Genomic DNA, 19,333 nt, shown 5'->3' with positions numbered 1-19,333 from the left:
GCAGATCTTGTTTTGGAGAAAATATTGAAATGTACCAAGTCTGAATGAAATCGAATGCTGATTTCACGTTTTATTAGCTTAATGGATATTCAAAATTATGACCCTTTGTGGAGGAGGCTCCAGAAAGAGTGGACTGATATATTCCATCTTCACACCAGACCTTGGGGTAATAAAAATATTGTGATGTTTGTAATCGCACTCTTATTTCAGATTTTATAAGATTTATAATTATTCAAAATTTTGACCCTTTGTGGGGGAGGTATATTTTCACACCTGACCTAGCATTGATACAAATATTAGGATTTGCAAAGTTGGAGCAAAATCGGGGCATCTCTTCTCTTACTGTGCAGTAATTTTTTTTTTTTTTTGATAATTTCGACCTTTTGTGGGGGACATACAGACGGATGGACATTGCACTCCAAATGTCCTGAAACGGATTTGGTCGAAAGAGACTTTGACCCTAAGTTATTTCGATGATGCACATTGTGGCCGTATCAAATGACATATATACCCTCTCTAGCCATTTGTCTGAGTGTATAAAAATCAGAAAGTTATGAATTTCGGAGTTGGCCCTGGTCCAGGCCAACTTCTACGTGCATTTCCTGGGGTAGGGGTAGATATTACGAGTTGGGATTTAGATTTTTTGTTGTGAAGGAGATGAACCAGGCGAAGTGACCCGTCTTTTAACTCGATCAACGTTTAATAAAACTATTAAGAGGTGTGCACCAGCCAAAACCGTACGCTCTCTTTTATATTCCATATTTTTTATAATGACATATTCGACCATGGCTTTTTCGATGGAGTTCTTTTTTGGAATACCAATTAAATTTACTATCATTGTATTTGATTTCATTGTAATGGGATTTCAGTTTTTTTTTTTCAAAATATTTAATTGAAATTAGTTTTCTGCATGGTAATAATGGCAAACCAATGGACCTCACAGTATATGGCGTACGCGGGTCAATTCCATGCCAATTCAGGTTACGTACCTTCTACTGCACCATTACGCAATTTATATGAATAGACGGCAGGGCATGGGTGTGTTGCTCTGCATAATATACAAACTACAGCAAATATTTAACGATGCCCTAATGGCTATTTGTAAATTTTACAATTTAGTTTTGCACTATAATTAATGTGAATAAATTAGGGTTCGCCCAAAACATGCCTTATTTAAGATTATGTACAAGGCACACACACAGACATAAAATATTTTATTGTAAAAAAATTGTAATAACAAGGATACACACATACATAAACATATCGGTAAATCAAATAATTACAATAGTCACATCAAAAAAGAAACGAAATAAAATTTATTTGTTTTTAAAAAAGGACCTTGCGATTGGCTGCGTTCATATGACATATGTCCCAATAAATTGATACATGATTGAATTTGGAATAATAATAACAATAAAATAAATAAAATTCTAAACATTAAATTGTTTATAAAATCTGTTTACTTAAATAAGAATTAATAGTTTATTTTGACCAAAAAAAAAAATCATTAGAAGTAAGTATTGGAAATATATTTCTAAACAAATAAAATATGGCAAATAAACATGTTTTTTATGAACAATTGGAGGGTGGATGTTGCTGTAGCCTTTTTTAGCCTTCAAATTAAGATTTTGAGGAGTTATATAACATATATTTTTCTTTTTTTTAAGACGTTGACATACAATGTCACACGTTGACATACAATGTCTGGAAGATATGGATCACTCTGATGACGTAAGTTAAGTTAGTGGATAATACTGTTAAGCTTTTCAAAAAAGCCATGTTTGGGGGCCATACCAAAACGGGCACCTCTTTATTTTAGATAATTTATACTTCAAGGATTGTCATCTACCATCTCTTCTTAAATACCAAATTTGAAATAATTTCGTGGAAAAAAGTGACTAGGATTATCAAAATACCGAATATCAGTGGTTATCGTTATATGTGCGTCATAGGAAAACGTGGGCCTAAATATTCAATGTTCTGCCGCCGGAGCTAGAACCCATTATGATCTACAAATACCAATTTTTAGACAAATTCGTAAAAAAATGTAGCGAAAGTCATTAAAATAGCGAATATCGGCAGACACCATTATGTAGGGGCTATACAAAAACGTGGACCTATAGATAAAATGTTTCGCCACCGGAGCTAGAACCCATTATGACCTACAAATACCAATTTTTAGACAATTCCGTGGAAAAATGTAGCGAAAATCATTAAAATACCGAAGATCGGGAGATACAATTATATGGCGATTATACCAAAACCTAGACCGATATAGCTCATTTTCAATACCAACCATCCCAGACACAATACAAATTGTTCTGCAAATTTTTAAGCTCTACATCAGACAGACAGGCGTTCATCTTTAAATCGACTTAGAATTTTATGCTAATTATGAATATACAGGATGAGATGAAAAAACTGCAACAAACTTCAGATTGCTGTCATTTCTAAGGCACTCGTCCGACAGCTGTTAAAATTATTCCAGTGACAGCTCATTATATTGGTGATGGTGTGAGACGCCATGTGAGCCGATGGTCGCTCTCCGCTCGTATTAATCGACCGTGGCATCATAATAAATGCCGAATATTATCGCGAAAATATTCTGGAGGGTGTATTAAAGCCTTGGGCACGCACACATTTTGGCCGCAGACCTTGGACATTCCAACAGGACTCAACACCATCGCACTCAGCACGCGCCAACCAAGAATGTTTACAAAATGAGGCTCCTCGCTTCATTTCTAGCGCACAATGGCCACCAATATCTCGGATACCAATCCGTTGGACTATTGTGTCTGGAGTATTTTGAAAAGCAAGGTTGGCACTAAAAAATACCAAAGTGTCGATTACCTCAAGCAAGTGCTTCGCCGGGAATGGGCCAAAACACCGCAGAGCAACATTCGGGTAGAGTGTGACGGTTTCATTGGCCGTTTGAAGGCCATAATTCGTGCCAAAGCCCATAATTCGTGCCGATCAAATCTAAAGTTATTCTAAAATGTTGATGCTATTTCCGACATTTTTTGTTTTTATTCAATAAATTTAAAAAAAAGAATGTAAAAATTATGACGTTTGACTTTGTTGAAGTTTTTTTTATCTCAGCCTGTATCTAGGCTTCTCTGCAATGGTCAGAAGTGATCTTTTATTGTATTTCTGATTTGGCAGGGATTAAAAATATTCGCGATTTAGGCGAAATTTTCGTATTTTTTAACTTAAAAATTATACTTTATTTTACACGCTAAATATTGTCCTATGACAGTACATATTGGTAGGCTTCTGCCCAACCCTAAACTCTAACGTCATGTAAAATTCGGCGTCAATTGGTTTATAATTGTGGCCTGTAGAGAAATAGAAAAATCAAGAAATTTTTCTGTTTTTGGTCCATTTTAACACCCAAATATTTTGCAATCATCTTCAAAAACAATAGGCTTCTATTCTGACTCTATCCCCACTTCCACCATCAATTGCGTGAGGATCGGGCCATAATTGCCCGATCTGTAGCGTGATTACAAATTATAATGGACAGACGTACGGATGGACATACATAGCTAGATCGACTCAGCTTGCTGAGATAGGAAGAGACATACATATAATTTACTATGTCGGGGTCCAATGTTTCGAAGTGTTACATAATTTTTGGCCCAATCAAACTTATAATACCCCCAACAAATAGTGTTGTAGGGTATAAGAAGTATTTTCTCCATACTTTATTTTTGTAATTAAAATTTTTTATAGAAAGTAACCATACTTTGCAAGAAAATAACATAATGCGATCTATATACAAATGTACAACAGGCAGGTGAACACAATTAACATAAAGCACATTCTTTGCTCCACATATTAAGAAAAAATATATAACTTTTATATATTATACTATAAGAATAATTAATAAAAATAAAAACAAGTAAACATTAAACGACAAATAGAAGGCAATTATTCAGCATATAGTTTACATACATGATAGTCAATAAATTGTAATACTTAGAGATTTTCAAATGCATATTTAAACCGAAAGCCTAATACATACATCTGTATATCATAACACATAAATATGAATTTCAAAATAACATAAATCTGCTCAAAGTTGTCTTTATGTTTTAATTAAATGCCTGATTCAAATCAAATCCAACAAGAACCAAAATAATAACTAAACACTTGAGTAGATTTCTCTGTGGAAACATTTTGATTTTCAATACAATAATATTATAAATTTATTTCAAATACTAAAAATACATGAAAAAATGTTAGAATATTTTTAATTTAATTAACAATAGAGGGGCGGGCTGATACGGGCTCATAATAAATAGTAATGCAGACACAATTGACATTCTAAATGTTTAGTTTAAAATTTCTTTTGTCAAGGATCATTTTTAATGTTTCATTCGTCTTTTTTTTTCGTTTCTTTCCTTGGGATGAATTGTGCTTTTAAGCCTCAATAAATGTTGTTTTTTTTTTTTAATTTTTGTTTTACTGAATTATTAATATTCGTTTGCAAAAATACCTTCGTCGTTGTGTTGACGGCCGTGCTAAGACAATGGACGTGGGAGGTGCTGGTGCTGCTATTGCAGTGGCTGTTGCTGGTGCCGCTCCCGTTGGCACCGGTGTTAATGGCGCCGCACCCACACCCACAGGGGCACCAATGAATGGCCACGTAGCCACAGGCAATCGGTAACCTTTAGCAAATAGGAGATGGATGGTCGGATTGATTGTGCAGTTATTGAAATTATGGGCAACGTTATCAAATATGCAAAATGAAATGAAATAGTTAAATAGCCTAAATATATGCTATAAAAAATGTTAACTTCCACAAATACATTCATAATAATTTACAATGATTCTGATTACATTTTTAATAAATAAATATTTTTTACTTCATTCATTAAAGGACATCTACACTGTACTTAGGGCTCAAATTCAAGTTAGATAAATCTCTTTAAAGATAAATATTATTTTTTTAAAAAATCTTTTTATGAATTGTGTCAATAGAGGCAAAAATATAAACAAAAAGACATGAATTAATGCAGAAATTAAAAAAAAAATACAAAATTCAGGTTTCTAATACTTGGATGGATGGATACGTTGCACTTTCTCAAGAGAATATTTTTTTTTTTTGGTAGATGTCGAAGGTCATAAAATATAATCTACATTAGATTTAAAATAGTCGGTCAGTTTGAAAACAAACAAATTAGAACGTATAGGAGTAGGCTTTGGAGAGAGCTGTATTTCCCCGTATGTTATAAAAAATCGTTAATTATTTTCTTTTTTTTTTTTGGTGGAGGTACTGGAAGGTATGCAAGGTATTTCCCATACCTTTATCGCACTAAATTTCAGTTTGATTTATGGAGGTGATGTCACCCTGGATTTTTAATACATATAACTAATAAAATGTGTGAAGTTTGAAGATAATCGGGGACATAAAGTTAAAAAAAAAAAACAAGTTAAAAAGCAGTTTTGCCGACTGTCGGTTTGAATACCCTCAGCTAATATCGATTATTTTAATATATTTTGACTTTTGTTATGATTATTCAAATTGTTGACCGTCCCCGCAAAGAATATACAGGGTGAGATAAAAAAACTGCAACAAAGTCAAACGCCATAATTTTTACATTTATTTTTAAATTTTATTGAATGAAACCAAAAAATTTCAGAAATAGCATCAAATTTTAGAATAAGTTTAGATTTGTTCGAATTGGTCACCTTTGACACGAATTATGGCCTTCAAACGGCCAATGAAACCGTCACACTCTACCCGAATGTTGGCCCATTCCCGGCGAAGCGCTTGCTTGAGGCCCTTGCTTTCCAAAATACTCCAGACACAATATTCCAACGGATTGGTATCCGAAAATTTTGGTGGCCATTGTACACTGGAAATGAAGCGAGGAACCTAATTTTTTAACCATTCTTGGGTGGAGCGTGCTGAGTTCTGTTGGAATGTCTAAGGCCTGCGGCCAAAATTATTGCGTGCCCAAGGCTTTAATACACCTTCCAGAATATTTTCGCGATAATATTCGGCATTTATTCTGATGCCACGGTCGATTAATACGAGCGGAGAGCGACCTTCGTCTGTTATGGTGGCCCACACCATCACCATGGACGGCGCTTGAGTTCTGGTGGCCAACCGAAGGTGCACATTTTCAGCTGACCTCCTTGGCAAATAAACTTTCGTTGCGGTGTAAGTTCTTGCACTTTTTGGAATTTTAATGGCTTTACCTCGAGCTCATTTTTCAATATTAGCCGAATGGAATATTACGATATGTTCAGCTCACGAGCCATTTTCGGCCACTGTGACGCGATTTTCGATCAAGTCGCTTCTTTACTTTTCGAACCATTTCTGCTGATGTTGCTGTTTTCTTCCGTCCACTTCCTTGAAGTCGGGCAGTATCACGGTAACGAGCGATGGTACGAGACATAAAAGATTTATTCACATTTCAATGCGGGAGTGCTTTAACGATAGCCACTTGTGGTTTTCCAACCAAATATAAAGAAATCACACTATCACGCTTGAATTCCATCACGAATAACTTTTTTTTCTGGGAAATTCTCACCAAAATGCTTTTATACGCTTGTAAACAATATAATGAGCTGTCACTCGAATAATTTTAACTGCTGTCGGACGAGTGGCTTAGAAATGACAGCAGTCTGAAATTGGTTGCAGTTTTTTCATCTCACCCTGTATATTCTTCATCAGCATAAAATTCTATGTCGATTTAGCAATGTCCGTATGTCTGTGGAATTCACTCTAGCTTCCGAACGAAATGAAGTAGGTTGATAAGATTTTACTCAAAGGTATATTATGTCTGCAGGACTTTTGATATTGAAAATGGGTCATGTAGGTTCACGTTTTGGTATAGTCCCCATATAATGGTACCTCCCTATTTTCGGTATTTTTGTGATTTAAGTGACATTATTCACGGGAATTGTTGCAAATTTGGTATTTAAAGTTCGTAATGGATACTACAGCATATGACAGAAAATTGTCTGTGCAGGTCAACAACGTCTTTATATAGCCCCCATATAGTGGTACCTCCCTACATTCGGTATTTTGATGATTTTAGCTATATTATTCATTGGAAATGTTTCAAATATGGTATTTGAAGTTCGTAATGGATACTACAGCCTCTAACAGGTCCACGTCTTCGTATAGACCCCATATAACGGTACCTCCCGATATTCGGCATTTTGATGATTTTAGAGACATTATTCACCGATAAGTAAGTTTCCGAGTAAGTTTCGCATTTGAATATTGTATTGGCTTATGACAAAAGTTGCCTATACAGGTCCACGTCGTCGTATAGACCCTAATATAACGACTACATTCGGTATTTTTAAGATTTTAACAGAATTTTTAACGATTTTATTTTTTTTTTTTTGAAAATTGCCAAATTCGTTACAAATTGTGGAGGGTATTCAAAGTTCGGCCCGGCCCGGCCTTTTTTACTTGTTTTTACTCAATTTCACTTTTCACCCGAACGCTTCTATTTGAATTCGAAGTTACATTTCGGAGGTGGAATATTCGATCTGTGATAATTGTACATCAAAGCTGTCGGTCAACTTGATTGATACGTTCTAACCTGTTAGTCGATATTCCATGAAATTTGATCGATTTTTGATGGATTTTTTTCTTTCGAAATGAATGTATTATCTAAATTAAAGTATATAGATTGAAATCTGTCTTCGGAGAAAGAGGAAAAATATATTGACTTCTTTTAATTATTTGTTTTATTATGGTTGTTTTAGCAATTTAGAAATCAAGAAATTTGCCTAAAGATTTATCTTTTTGCTTGAAATCAACGCTATTAGTGATATGTGTAGCTTAGGAGTCCTAAAGGTGAGAATACATAAAAGATTTTTTTTGGCTGGCCTAAGATGGCGGCTGGGTTCTTTGTAGAAGAACAGAACGAAGCTCTATTCTGTTGATTTAGTTGAATTTCGGTCCGAAATTTACACTTGTTCACCCTACGCTGCTTTGTTATTTTAAGTTATTTATTAAACCAGTAAAAAACTTCTCCTGTGTATTCTCACCTTAATACTTTTTTATACACTGTTTTTTTACATTTGTCTTAATTATTATTATTATTATTAATTTTTATGTAGTAATATAAGACTTGTATAAATACATGTTGTTGTTTATATTCTATAAATATATTTTTTTTTATGAGAAAATAAATATTTTTGTATTTAAGTGTAAAGTTATGCATATATTAATACAATATAAAATGCATTTATATATATTTATACAACCATTTGTAAATTTATTGAAAAGAAAAAACGATTATAAACTTAATTACATGGCAATGTTTGAGTAATGTTTATGTTTTTAAAATAAAACTTAATATACTTTTAGTTGTTGTATTCCCGTCTATTTTCATCTCTTTTTTTTAAATATATGAAATTATTCTATGTAAATATTTCATCGACAAAATGTGAAAACAAAACACTTTTGAATTTCTAATAAACAAAAAATATGGGCATTAAAACGATATTATTTGAAAAAAAAAAGCTTCAAAAGTTATATAAAATATTATTAAATATTTTATATATGTATATAGGGATTTGTAATTCGATATTGACATACACAAACTAAAACAAGAGAGTAAGCCATAAAACAAAGAAAAAAAGAGAAACGATAACAAAATGCAACTAAACTCTAGACTTACCTTCGGGCCATTGGACACAAACTGTGTTGTGGTTGTTGTTGTCGTTTTCAGGAATTTTATTTTTCGTTGTCAATCAATGGAATTTTCGTTAGATTTTCATGGGATACCAGTGGTGGTGGTTGGTTGGTTGGTTGAATATATGGTTGTGGGGAATATAATGACATTGATGGTGATCGATCGATAACATTTATGTAAATCCAGATTGAAATTCGTTTTGTTTTTTTTGATTTTATTATTTTGTATTTTTGTTGGCCATATTATTTGTCAAAGAATACATCAGACAATGGCCCAATGTTTTCGTACATTTGTGGAAGAATATATGGTTGTGAAAGGCATTACAGGCACAGCAGGCGTCAAAAGCAGTTTAACATCATCATCATTACCATCATCATCATAATCATCATCATCACCATAAACAATAAAACAGTTTGATATGGAATAAAGAAATAGTTAAAAAAAGAGAAAAATAAACTATTTTAGTATATTATTCTAAATATGTTCACCATCAACAAAATTTCTATATCAACAAGTTTGGCATAGCAATAATTGTATTTTCTTTGTTTTTGCATTTTCACACACAGTCATGCGAGATTTGATTTATTTTAATTGTTTTTTTTTTGTTCTTCTTTTCAATACTATATTATGCATCATGCACAGCACTTGGCAAACAAATGGAATGGGAATGGATGATAACACCAAAAGACATTCATAAATTTCAGTAGCGGGAAGGAGATTGGAGTTTTCCACAAGGATGTTAAGTTTAAGAGAGTGTATATTTTTGTAAGATATAGCATGCCAATAGCATATTGAAAAAATACACAGATTTAAGAGATTTCCTTAAGAAAAAAATATTTACATTAAGAATAAAATCACATTATTTTCACATTGTGCGATGCAAGCAAATGTCTTAAGTCCAATAAGAAAAATTTTTGGAAAATATGCTAAGTTAAAAAGAAGCTATGGTTTGAAAGCTATTTCCTTTTCCCGAAGAATTTCATAAGAGATTTCACATACGACATTTGCTTGCGTCACACACAATATAAATATGTCTGTTTAACTGTTATCTTCCGGCAAAAAGGACTCTGACAAATAAAAAAGTATCAATCGGTTTTGCCGACAGTTGTATACTCTCAGCCAATGTTCGATTAATTAAAAATGTTTTGACTTCTGTTATGATTACTCAAATAGTTGACCTTCTATGGAGTAGATTCCGAAGGAATAGGTTAATATTGTCTATTTCGTATCGACCCTAAAATATTTATGATATAAATATTGCGACGTGCCAGGTTTGTCACTTCCAATTGGCTACTTCCTTCACTTTATATGAGATATGTGATAAAAAATCCAGATATAGCCGGCAGAAGTAATCCATTTCCATAATTCATCTAGTAGTGATAACAATATTAGTATGGGCAAATTTATAAGAAAATCGAATCGAAAATTTTTAGCAGAAAATGGTCCTCCCCTTAAGATTTTATTATCGGGAAAATGTGTCTTACATCTTCATAAGGCTCTCCAAAATCGGCTGGTAGTGGCATATTGGATCTATGTCAAATTTGATATTGAAAACTCCTGTCCAACAAAGAAAAATTACGAAAATATCTAAATTCTTTCAAAAGTGAGAATATTCTGAAAAAAAACTATTCTAAATCACAGTTTTACGTTGAGTTCGAGTGGACTTAAGTTTGGAAAAATTTTAACTATTTCTAGCTCGTCTGGCTTCAAAATCATTGATCAATTTTATGAGCATACTTCTGGGCGAAACTAAAACTATTATTATTATTATTATTATTATTAATACTATTATTATTATTATTATTATTATTATTATTATTATTATTATTATTATTATTATTATTATTATTATTATTATTATTATTCAAATTGTTGACACTCTGTGGAGTAGGTTCCGAAAGAATGGGTGAATATTTTCCATTTCGTATCGGACCTACTTCATCTAATGCAGAGCAAAATATTGGTGTGGGCAAAATTACAAGAAAATCGAACATTTTTATTCAATTTATTGGGAAATCATAAATTCCATATTCATATCAGGTTTCTGGTTGAGGGAAATATTTCGATGTAGTAACTTGTAGAGAAAGTATTGACAATTGTAACCTTTTGTGGGTAAGTTACGAGAAGGGGTTCACAGATATATATCATCTTCACAACAGATCCTGTGTTAGCAAAAATGTTTGTATGTGTGCAATGTGAAGAGAGTTGGATGCTTACTTATTTCGCTTTCTTTGAGCGTTTTGTTTTTCAAAATCTAGAACCCTATGTGAACCAGAAGAAATGGTCTGATCTCTTTATACCATCCATCTACCAACTTTATAAGAGATATTTTGTTGATGGAAATATTGAGATGTGCCAAGTGTGAATGGATTCGGATGTTAATTTGGCGTTTTATAAGCCTAATAGATATTCAACATTATTACCCTTTTTGCGAGAAGAACCAGAAGGAGTGCATCGATATATCGCATTTTCACAACAGATTTTGCGTTAGTAGAAATAATAGGTTGTGTGAAATATGAAGAAAACAGGATGATTATTTCGGAGTTTATAATCGTTTTGGTTACTCAAAACGTTGACCCTTTCTGAGGGAAGTTCCAAAAGGAATGTTCCGATTCTTACCATCTTTATGAGAGATCTTGTTTTGGTGAAAATATTGAGATGTACCAACTATGAAAGAAATCGGATCTTGATTTCGCTTTTTATAAGGTTCATGGACATTTAAATTTTTTTTCCATTTGTGGGGGAAGTACCAGAAGGAGTGCACCGATATATCGCGTTTTCACAGCAGATCTTGTGTTACTAAAAAATAATGGCATAAGCAAAATTTGACGAGAACGGATGCTTATTTCGAGTTTCATGGTCATCCTGGTTATTCAAAACTTTGACCCTTTGTGTGGGATGTAACAGAAGGAATAGTCCGATCTCTACCATCTAACACGTACCAGAAGGTGTGGACCGATTTTGAACTCGATCTAAGTTTGATTCTATTCTATAGCTTTAAAAAAAATCACCCTTTATATGCAATGTATTTATGTATGCATAAATATGCAGCAAATATGTGCTCTCAGCATATGTATGTTTGTTTACATCTGTTTAAGCCAAATATTGAGAAATGGACATTTTGACATACCAAGGAAAATGTATTTAAATCAATTAATTGCAAAACCCAATTCTTGAAATTATTTCAATTTTTTTTCTGAGACAAAAATGGCCGTAAGCAAATTTAACTTCAATCGATTTTTTTAGAAAAAAAAAATATTTGGTCACAAATGAGAGAATTCAAATCACTTTTACGAAAGAAATGGTTTGAATAGAGAAAATCTGATATGTATTCAACTAATTATTTTGTTAAGCCATTTTGAAATAGTCTTTATTTGACATTATACCAAAGCAAATAATGTCTATTTGCTTTGGTATAATAGTTTGGTATAACTTAAAAAAATAATTTGTAGAATAAAACTAAATCTAACTATTTATTTCGATCTCAAATTAGTATCCATTTTCTTCTTTCCTTATGAGCAATTAAAAAAGATTACAAAAAAGAAAAAAAAAAAAAACAATTCATGTTTGTATTAAACAATTCAGATATGAAACAGAGGATTACAGATTCGTCAAAGCGAGACGCATTGGGGGGAAGAGCAGAGAGCATTGCAGCATCAATTAGGTAGTTGTGGGAGAGGAGCAAGAGTAGTTTAATTTTTTAAGCGCCTTAAGTTATGGCCTTGTTAAATAATCAGGAAATACTTAATTGGCATTCATGTTCATTCGCAATCAGCAACACAATCAATACAATTTAAATTTACAATTGATGATTATTTAAAAGGAAAATAACAAAAAATAATAAAAACATAACATACACACACAGGCAAAGTGGTAACATAAGAATTATTATTTTTCTAAAAAAAAAACAGATATTTTCGCTCACCTAGAGCAGGAGCCGGTATGGCACCATCTTTGGTCAGCACAACTATTGTGTTTTTGGTTTTGGTTTTATACAATATTTGATGTTGTTGCATTGTTGGCAGAAAGTGTAAGAATAGAAAAAAATACAAACAAAAGAAATATGAGTTAAAAATGCAAACCAGTTGGTATTTCAATTAATCAAATCAAAAAATGTAATTTAATTCAGAAAATCGGATATTACAGGGTCTGTTCAAATTAAAAGTTAAATAAAACATTCCAGTTTCCAATACATTTGCATTAAAAAATAAAACAATATCAGTTGCCATATTTTATATTTTAATTAAATAAATTCACAATTTATACAGATTGATAACCCAATATCAAAGAGCGTTCATTTCAAAACACAGTTCACAGATAACCGAGCCCAGCAAACATTTTGTAGCCACATTCCGCATTAAAAGTAATGAGAGTACATTACCAATCGGCATCACCAGTAAGCCACAAAATAATGAGTTATTACCATCAAATTTACAAGCCATAATATCTTACTTTTAGCTTATCAAGTAATGAATAAAGGAGTATATCTAAAGGGTGAAACAAATCGTGAGTTTGGCATGAAAATACAATACCGTAGCCATTTTTGGCTAAATGAAACGTAAAAAAAATACAAGACTATTTCCAGCCACAAGTGTTGGATTTTCACACCGAAGTCAAGATTAAGCGTTGATCTGTTCTAGCCTTAAGACTTCCTTTACGAAATTGATAAGCAATTACTTTTTATGACATATCCGTGTTAAAATAAGAGGTAGCAAGCTGTTACAAAAGTACTGAGAGCAATATACCTTTTGCCTTACCAATAGGACACGATGTAATGATATCAGCATACATTTTCAATTATCACTACGGCACAAAGTAATGAACTATTCCCATCAAATTTTAAAGCCAAAATATTTTACTCTCATCTTACCAAGTAGTTATGGCATCACGGAGTGTTCAGAAGATTGCAAGTTCAATCCCCATATTCAAAACCATACAAAATTAAGTGTAAAATTAAACACAAATTTCACATCAGCTTTCCTAAAATAAAACGAGTCTTTTGCACTCTCCGCCTGCAAAATGTATATACATATAATTAGATACGTCCAAAAAAGTGCTGAGTTTAGAACCCATGTCGTTTTGAGTGGATTTTTTTTCAGGGTATTTAGAGTTGATACTTTAGAAATTTTCCTTAAAAAATCCACGTTTCTTGGATCTTAAAAAAAAATCTGGTTGTTCCTTGAGAAAAATTATTTGAAAACTCCACTTTCCTTGGGCCTTTGGACAGATACCAAAAATCGGACAAACCCGTTCTATGGGGTTATACCAGAGTGTGGACCGATTTATATTTTTTGCGATTTTGTACTAAATTTTAAGACCAAAAATCGACATTTCTTGTTTCTAATTCGACAAAATGTGCCCAGTCTACGAAGGTCCCTCCAAAAAATAGCTCAGAATATTTCTAGTGAGTTTCTCTCATGGGCCATTCTAAATAAATGGGAGAACATATAGTTCTAAACCAGTAAAGTAAGTTTTAAAGTCGGGCGGGGCCGACTTTATGATACCACTTTGCTAATTTAGTAGAGCTCCGCATAACAATTAAAAGTTCATACACGCTATGATTATAATTTAAAGTTCATAGGACTGAATATGCCGAAGCATTTGTATCTTTTAATTTGGGACTTGTATTACCCGTTTGGTGCACAATTAATTTGAAATCGGATAAAGATATGTATGGGAGCTATATCCAAATCTGAACCGATCTCGATAAAATTTAGAAAATGTATTTCTGAGTTGTATTTGATATATTTCCCAAAATATTGTTGTTACAGAGTGCATATTGCGGCTGCGGAGGACAAAAATAACAAGTCGGATGAACAATATATATGGGAGCTATAGCTATATATGAACCGATTTCCATCGAATTTGGCATACTTATTTTCAGGCCTAATCTGGTTGTATGTGCAAAATTCTATACCATTCGGCTTGATATTACACGTTTGGTGCACAATAAAAGGCAAATCGGACGAAGAAATATATGGGAGCTATATCTAAATTTTGACCGATTATCTCCAATTTCAATAGGGTTCGTCCTTGGGCCAAACAAATGATTTGTGCAAAATTTCATCTGGATAGGCAATAAAATACATGGACAGACGGACGGACGGACAGACTGACGGACGGACATCCGATCCGTATTATTTTTTAATTAAAACTTTACATAACATGCATTACATAGTATTGTATCTATATCTTCTTCTATCTTCTATATCTATATGGGGAAAATGTTTTAACGTTTGACATTTTGTTTGTTTGTAGCCTCAAAAACTGCTAAACAATTTTTCCTGAAATTTTCCAAATATACTACAGCACAGCCTGAAAGTAACATAGGCTATATAAATTTTTGAAATTGACTTGACTTTGACTTTTGAAATTACACTTGGAATCGGAGACAAGCATCAGAATCGGAGGTACCTCCAAAAAATTTAGTTTTTGTATGCACATATCCATTGATCGATTACAAATATAGTCTTCAAATTTGGGGTGCGTAACGGAATTTGGAGCAAAAATTATTTTACCAAATTATATTGAAATCGGTTCAGATTTGAATATAACTCCTAAATATAAATTTTCGATCTATTTCACATATCTGATGCACCAAGCACGATATGTATGTCCGATTCCAATGAAATTCGGAATGAGTGACGAAATTTGGTACAAATATAAATTCGCCAAATTATATAAAAATCGGTTCAGATTTGGATAAAGCTACCAAACGCGATATGTATGTCCGATTCCAATGAAATTCGAAATGAGTGAAGGTATTTGGTACAATAACAAATGTGTCAAATAATATTGAAATCCATTGATATTTGGATATAGCTCCCATATATATTTCACCTGATTTCATGTATTTTATATATAAAATACGATATGTATGTCCGATAAGAATGAAATTCGGAACGTGTGGTGGAATTTGGTAAAAAATAAATTTTACAAGTTATATTGAAATCGGTTGAGGTTGGTTGGTTGTATATATATATCCCATATGAAAAACTACTCAACAATTTCATTGATGATACGATTATTGCAGGGAAGTAGGCTGCTATCTCGAATTCTCAAATTGCTACAGAAATGACACTCAACTTCAAACGATTGCCGTTTCCTGCAAGCTTAAATTAATGAATCTGAAGGACAAACCCTTTCTGTATGCGGACTAAATTTGGCATGTTCCTGCTTTGTCTATATGGTCAGCTGTTCTTGGCATGTTCACGCATTGGTAGACAGAGCGATTTGTTTGTTTACGCATTTAAGTATTACAATAATTACGTTTTTAAATTATTGAATTTGTTTTATTTTATTTATTTAATAATTTTTTTTTTAATCACAAAATGGTCGTATATAATATTTTGAATGCATATAAAATTAAAGGTGGTAGCGAAGCGCACCAGGTTCAGCTAGTAGTATATATAGTAAATCGTTTCCTTTATGTATAAAAATTATTGTGAGCGCTTAAAAGTATCATATATGATTTCAGCATATCAAAACTGACATTCAACAATTTCAACCATTCGAAAAGATTTATTTTATTTTGCATCTTTATGCCATCGTGGAAGTTTTGTTAAACAAAAAAATAATGCTGGGAACTATTTTTACAATTTAAGCTTAAGAAAAAAAAAATCTGTTAACATTTCTAAAATTCATTTACAAATTTGTAGCGAGCGCCTAAGACTATGCTATAAAATGCTAAATATATTTGTGAAAAATTTACTTAACATACGACTCTAACATGGGGAGTGAACTAGCCATTAAATGCATATTTGGAAGTGAGAAATAAATGTTTTTTGCACTGATCAAGTTATGGCTCTTATAAATCTTATAAAGATACCAGATTATCACCTGTAGGAAGATTCTATTATTTTTTTATGGTACACAAAATTTATTATGCTATGCTAACCTGGCATTCAAACACAATTGTCTTAAATCACAGCTGTATTTAACTACCAATTACATACATTTCCTATTGTTCTATTCACTTCGAACCTTGGGTTTAATTGCCTTCAAACATAATTAAATTTGACTAATACATATGTAACGGACTGACTATTTTCGGGTATTATGGGACGACTATTTAAGGACAGTAAATGTTAACCATTGTTGATATTGAACAAAAAAATATGTAAAAATCAAAAAAAAAAAAATTTTTTTTTTCAAATGTTGCAGACCGATAAAGAAATGAGTGAGCGGTAAATAAACAAAAAAGACTTTTTTATTCAAGTGTATGCAATTGTTTTTGAAATTGTTTGCACGCCTACGTCACATAAACAAAATTTGTGATGTTTACAAACAATATATGAACCCAATTGTCTTGAGTTTTGCAAACGCAGAGACAGATTGTAAATACTAACAATATTTGAAATGGCCAAGAAATTATGAAAAAAATCATCGAAATTTTGTAAGAAAAACAAAAGAGCGAAACAAACAAATATTTGACAGGTAAATAAATAGAATTTGAAATTATTTATTTATTAGTGAATACAAAAGAAAAACACTATTCCAAATCAGTTTTCATGATTTTGAAAATGTTTCTTAAGTCACATTCAAAATTTAGAAGCAAAAAACTTGTTTTGTTTCTTTCGCACTCGACATACAAAAACAGGCTAGTTTTCACATCGTGTTAGGGTCATTAATATATTCATTTATATATCCATAGCATAAGTTCAATATAATTATAATATATGTACATTATATTAGTTGAACCGGTCCGCGTTGCTGGCCCCTAGATTTATTGTTTAATACATATTTCGAATAATTGTGTTGACTTGTTTTATAAATCTATGATACTCTGAACCATCTTAAAAATCCAATTTTAATTCATTTTTAGAGAGCTCTGAAATGTTTTTATTCAATTGTTTTTTTTTATTGATTTCTTAAGATATTAGGAGAAAAAGTTATGTTCTTCATTTTTCGTATTGCATTTCGTATTCTTTCATTTAAAGAAAAACGAAGATACGAAATACTAAAACTTTCTATTTTCTTTTGTCTGATATAAAAACAGATTTCATGTTTTTCTTCGTTCAATACCATTCACAATGTATTTTCGCTGGTGAGAGTCACTTTTTTGGGACCTCTTCTATAAATATTTCGGCAAAAACAAATTTAATCAATATTGATATTTTCTTGGAACATTTAAGTTATAAGGAATATTATTGAATTACTTTTTTCTTTGGACTTTGGTGATAGCAATGGGTGAATGCTTTCAGATGGTACTTGGAAAAAGAACCAAAAAAAAAAAAAAAAAAAAAAAACAGAAAATAGAAAAAAAAAACTTAAAAGTAGAAAATGTTGTTTTCTTTTCATTGCAGTCTTTGCTTGAACTACTTACCGTTGGGAACTGTGGTAACTTTTTTAGTTTGAACTCGGGCTGTTGCATTATTGACCTGAGTACCAGCAGCAGCAACAGCAGCGTATTGGTGGAAGAAATATAAAATTGAGAGAGAAAAAAATGAATTCATTAGTTAGTAGCTCATGCCTGGGAAATGGGAAAAATTTATTAAGAAAAATACTTAAGACAGTTATGAAATTTTTTGTTTTGCTTACACTGACATGTTGCTTTTGTTGGAGACATTGTGAAATGTTGAATTTTGGTTTTTTAAAATAAATTTTACCATTAAAAGTTTTCCGACTCAGATGTCTGACGTCTGTGTTACTTTGGAAACCTGTGGGGAAAAATTCTTCAAAATTTAAAAAGAAGATATTTTAAATAAATATTTATCATTACAATCACATACATATATATAGATGAGGAGCATTCGACCAGCCACCCCATTCAGGGTATTGTGGAGTCTTTAGTAAAATTTTTCTGATTCCTTGAAGTGGGGGGGGGGGGGGGGGGGGGGGTTTGTGAAATTTTTATTAACACATTTAAATTCCTCGCTCAAGATTAATCAGAACGGTATTAGAAATAGGGGCAACTAAACAAGTAAAAAATTATCAGTCGGTTTTGCCGACAGATGTATACTCTTAGCTAATGTTCGATTATTTAAATATATTTTGACTTCTGTTACAATTATCCAAATTGTTGACCCTCTATGGAGTACCTTCCGAAGGTATGGACCAATATTGTCCATTTCGTTTCGGACCTAAATAAATATGATATGAATATTGCGACGTGCCAGGTCTGTACTATGTTGGTTACTTCCTTCACTTCACACAAGATATGTGATAATTTTTGGAAAATGTTAAAATGTGCGTGGGGTACCCGATAATATAGATAAAAATATTAGTATGGGCAAAATTATAAGAAAATCGAACATTTATATCCAATTTTATGCGAAATTAAAGTTCCATATTCATCTCAGGTTTCTGGTTGAGAGAAATATTTAGATATAACAAGTTGTAAAGAAGCGCTGATTTGTTTTGCAAGTTATAACAGATAGGAGCATTGAAAATTGTGACCCTTTTTGGGTGAGCTACCAAAAGTGTTTAGCAAACATACATCATCTTCACAACAAATCTTGTGTTGGCAAAAATCTTTGAATGTGTTAAATTTGAAGTGTTTTGTTTTTTCAAAATCTTGAACACTATGTGGAGGAGGAGGTACCAGAAGAAATTACTCGATCTCTACCGTCTTTATAACAGATCTTGTGTTGGTGGAAATATTGAGATGTAACAAGTCTGAATGGAATCGTATGTTAATTTCTCGTTTTATGAGCTTCATGGAT

General features: G+C 32.2%; 1 protein-coding gene across 13 annotated transcripts in view; it reads right to left on the bottom strand.

Annotated features, from left to right (window-relative positions):
- The window catches only part of LOC101901314 (pneumococcal serine-rich repeat protein), a 520,206-nt gene that overhangs the window by 39,603 nt on the left and 461,270 nt on the right, over positions 1 to 19,333 (bottom strand). For 5 of the 13 annotated variants that reach the window (XM_059130596.1, XM_059130595.1, XM_059130598.1 and 2 more), the window contains 3 exons: positions 17,995 to 18,049; positions 12,595 to 12,636; positions 8,655 to 8,675 (listed from right to left, as the gene is read on the bottom strand). In XM_059130596.1, the coding sequence (XP_058986579.1) occupies positions 8,655 to 8,675; positions 12,595 to 12,636; positions 17,995 to 18,049 (118 nt within the window). Of the gene's footprint in view, positions 1 to 4,498; positions 4,671 to 8,654; positions 8,676 to 12,594; positions 12,637 to 17,994; positions 18,050 to 19,333 lie in introns of all 13 variants that reach the window. The other 8 variants (XM_059130601.1, XM_059130603.1, XM_059130604.1 and 5 more) reach the window with 3 other exon arrangements.

Source organism: Musca domestica, unplaced genomic scaffold (assembly GCF_030504385.1).
Source record: "Musca domestica strain aabys unplaced genomic scaffold, Musca_domestica.polishedcontigs.V.1.1 77, whole genome shotgun sequence".
Lineage (NCBI taxonomy): Eukaryota > Metazoa > Arthropoda > Insecta > Diptera > Muscidae > Musca > Musca domestica.
Note: the sequence above shows the minus strand (reverse complement) of the source record. Positions and strands in the feature narration are given on the sequence as shown.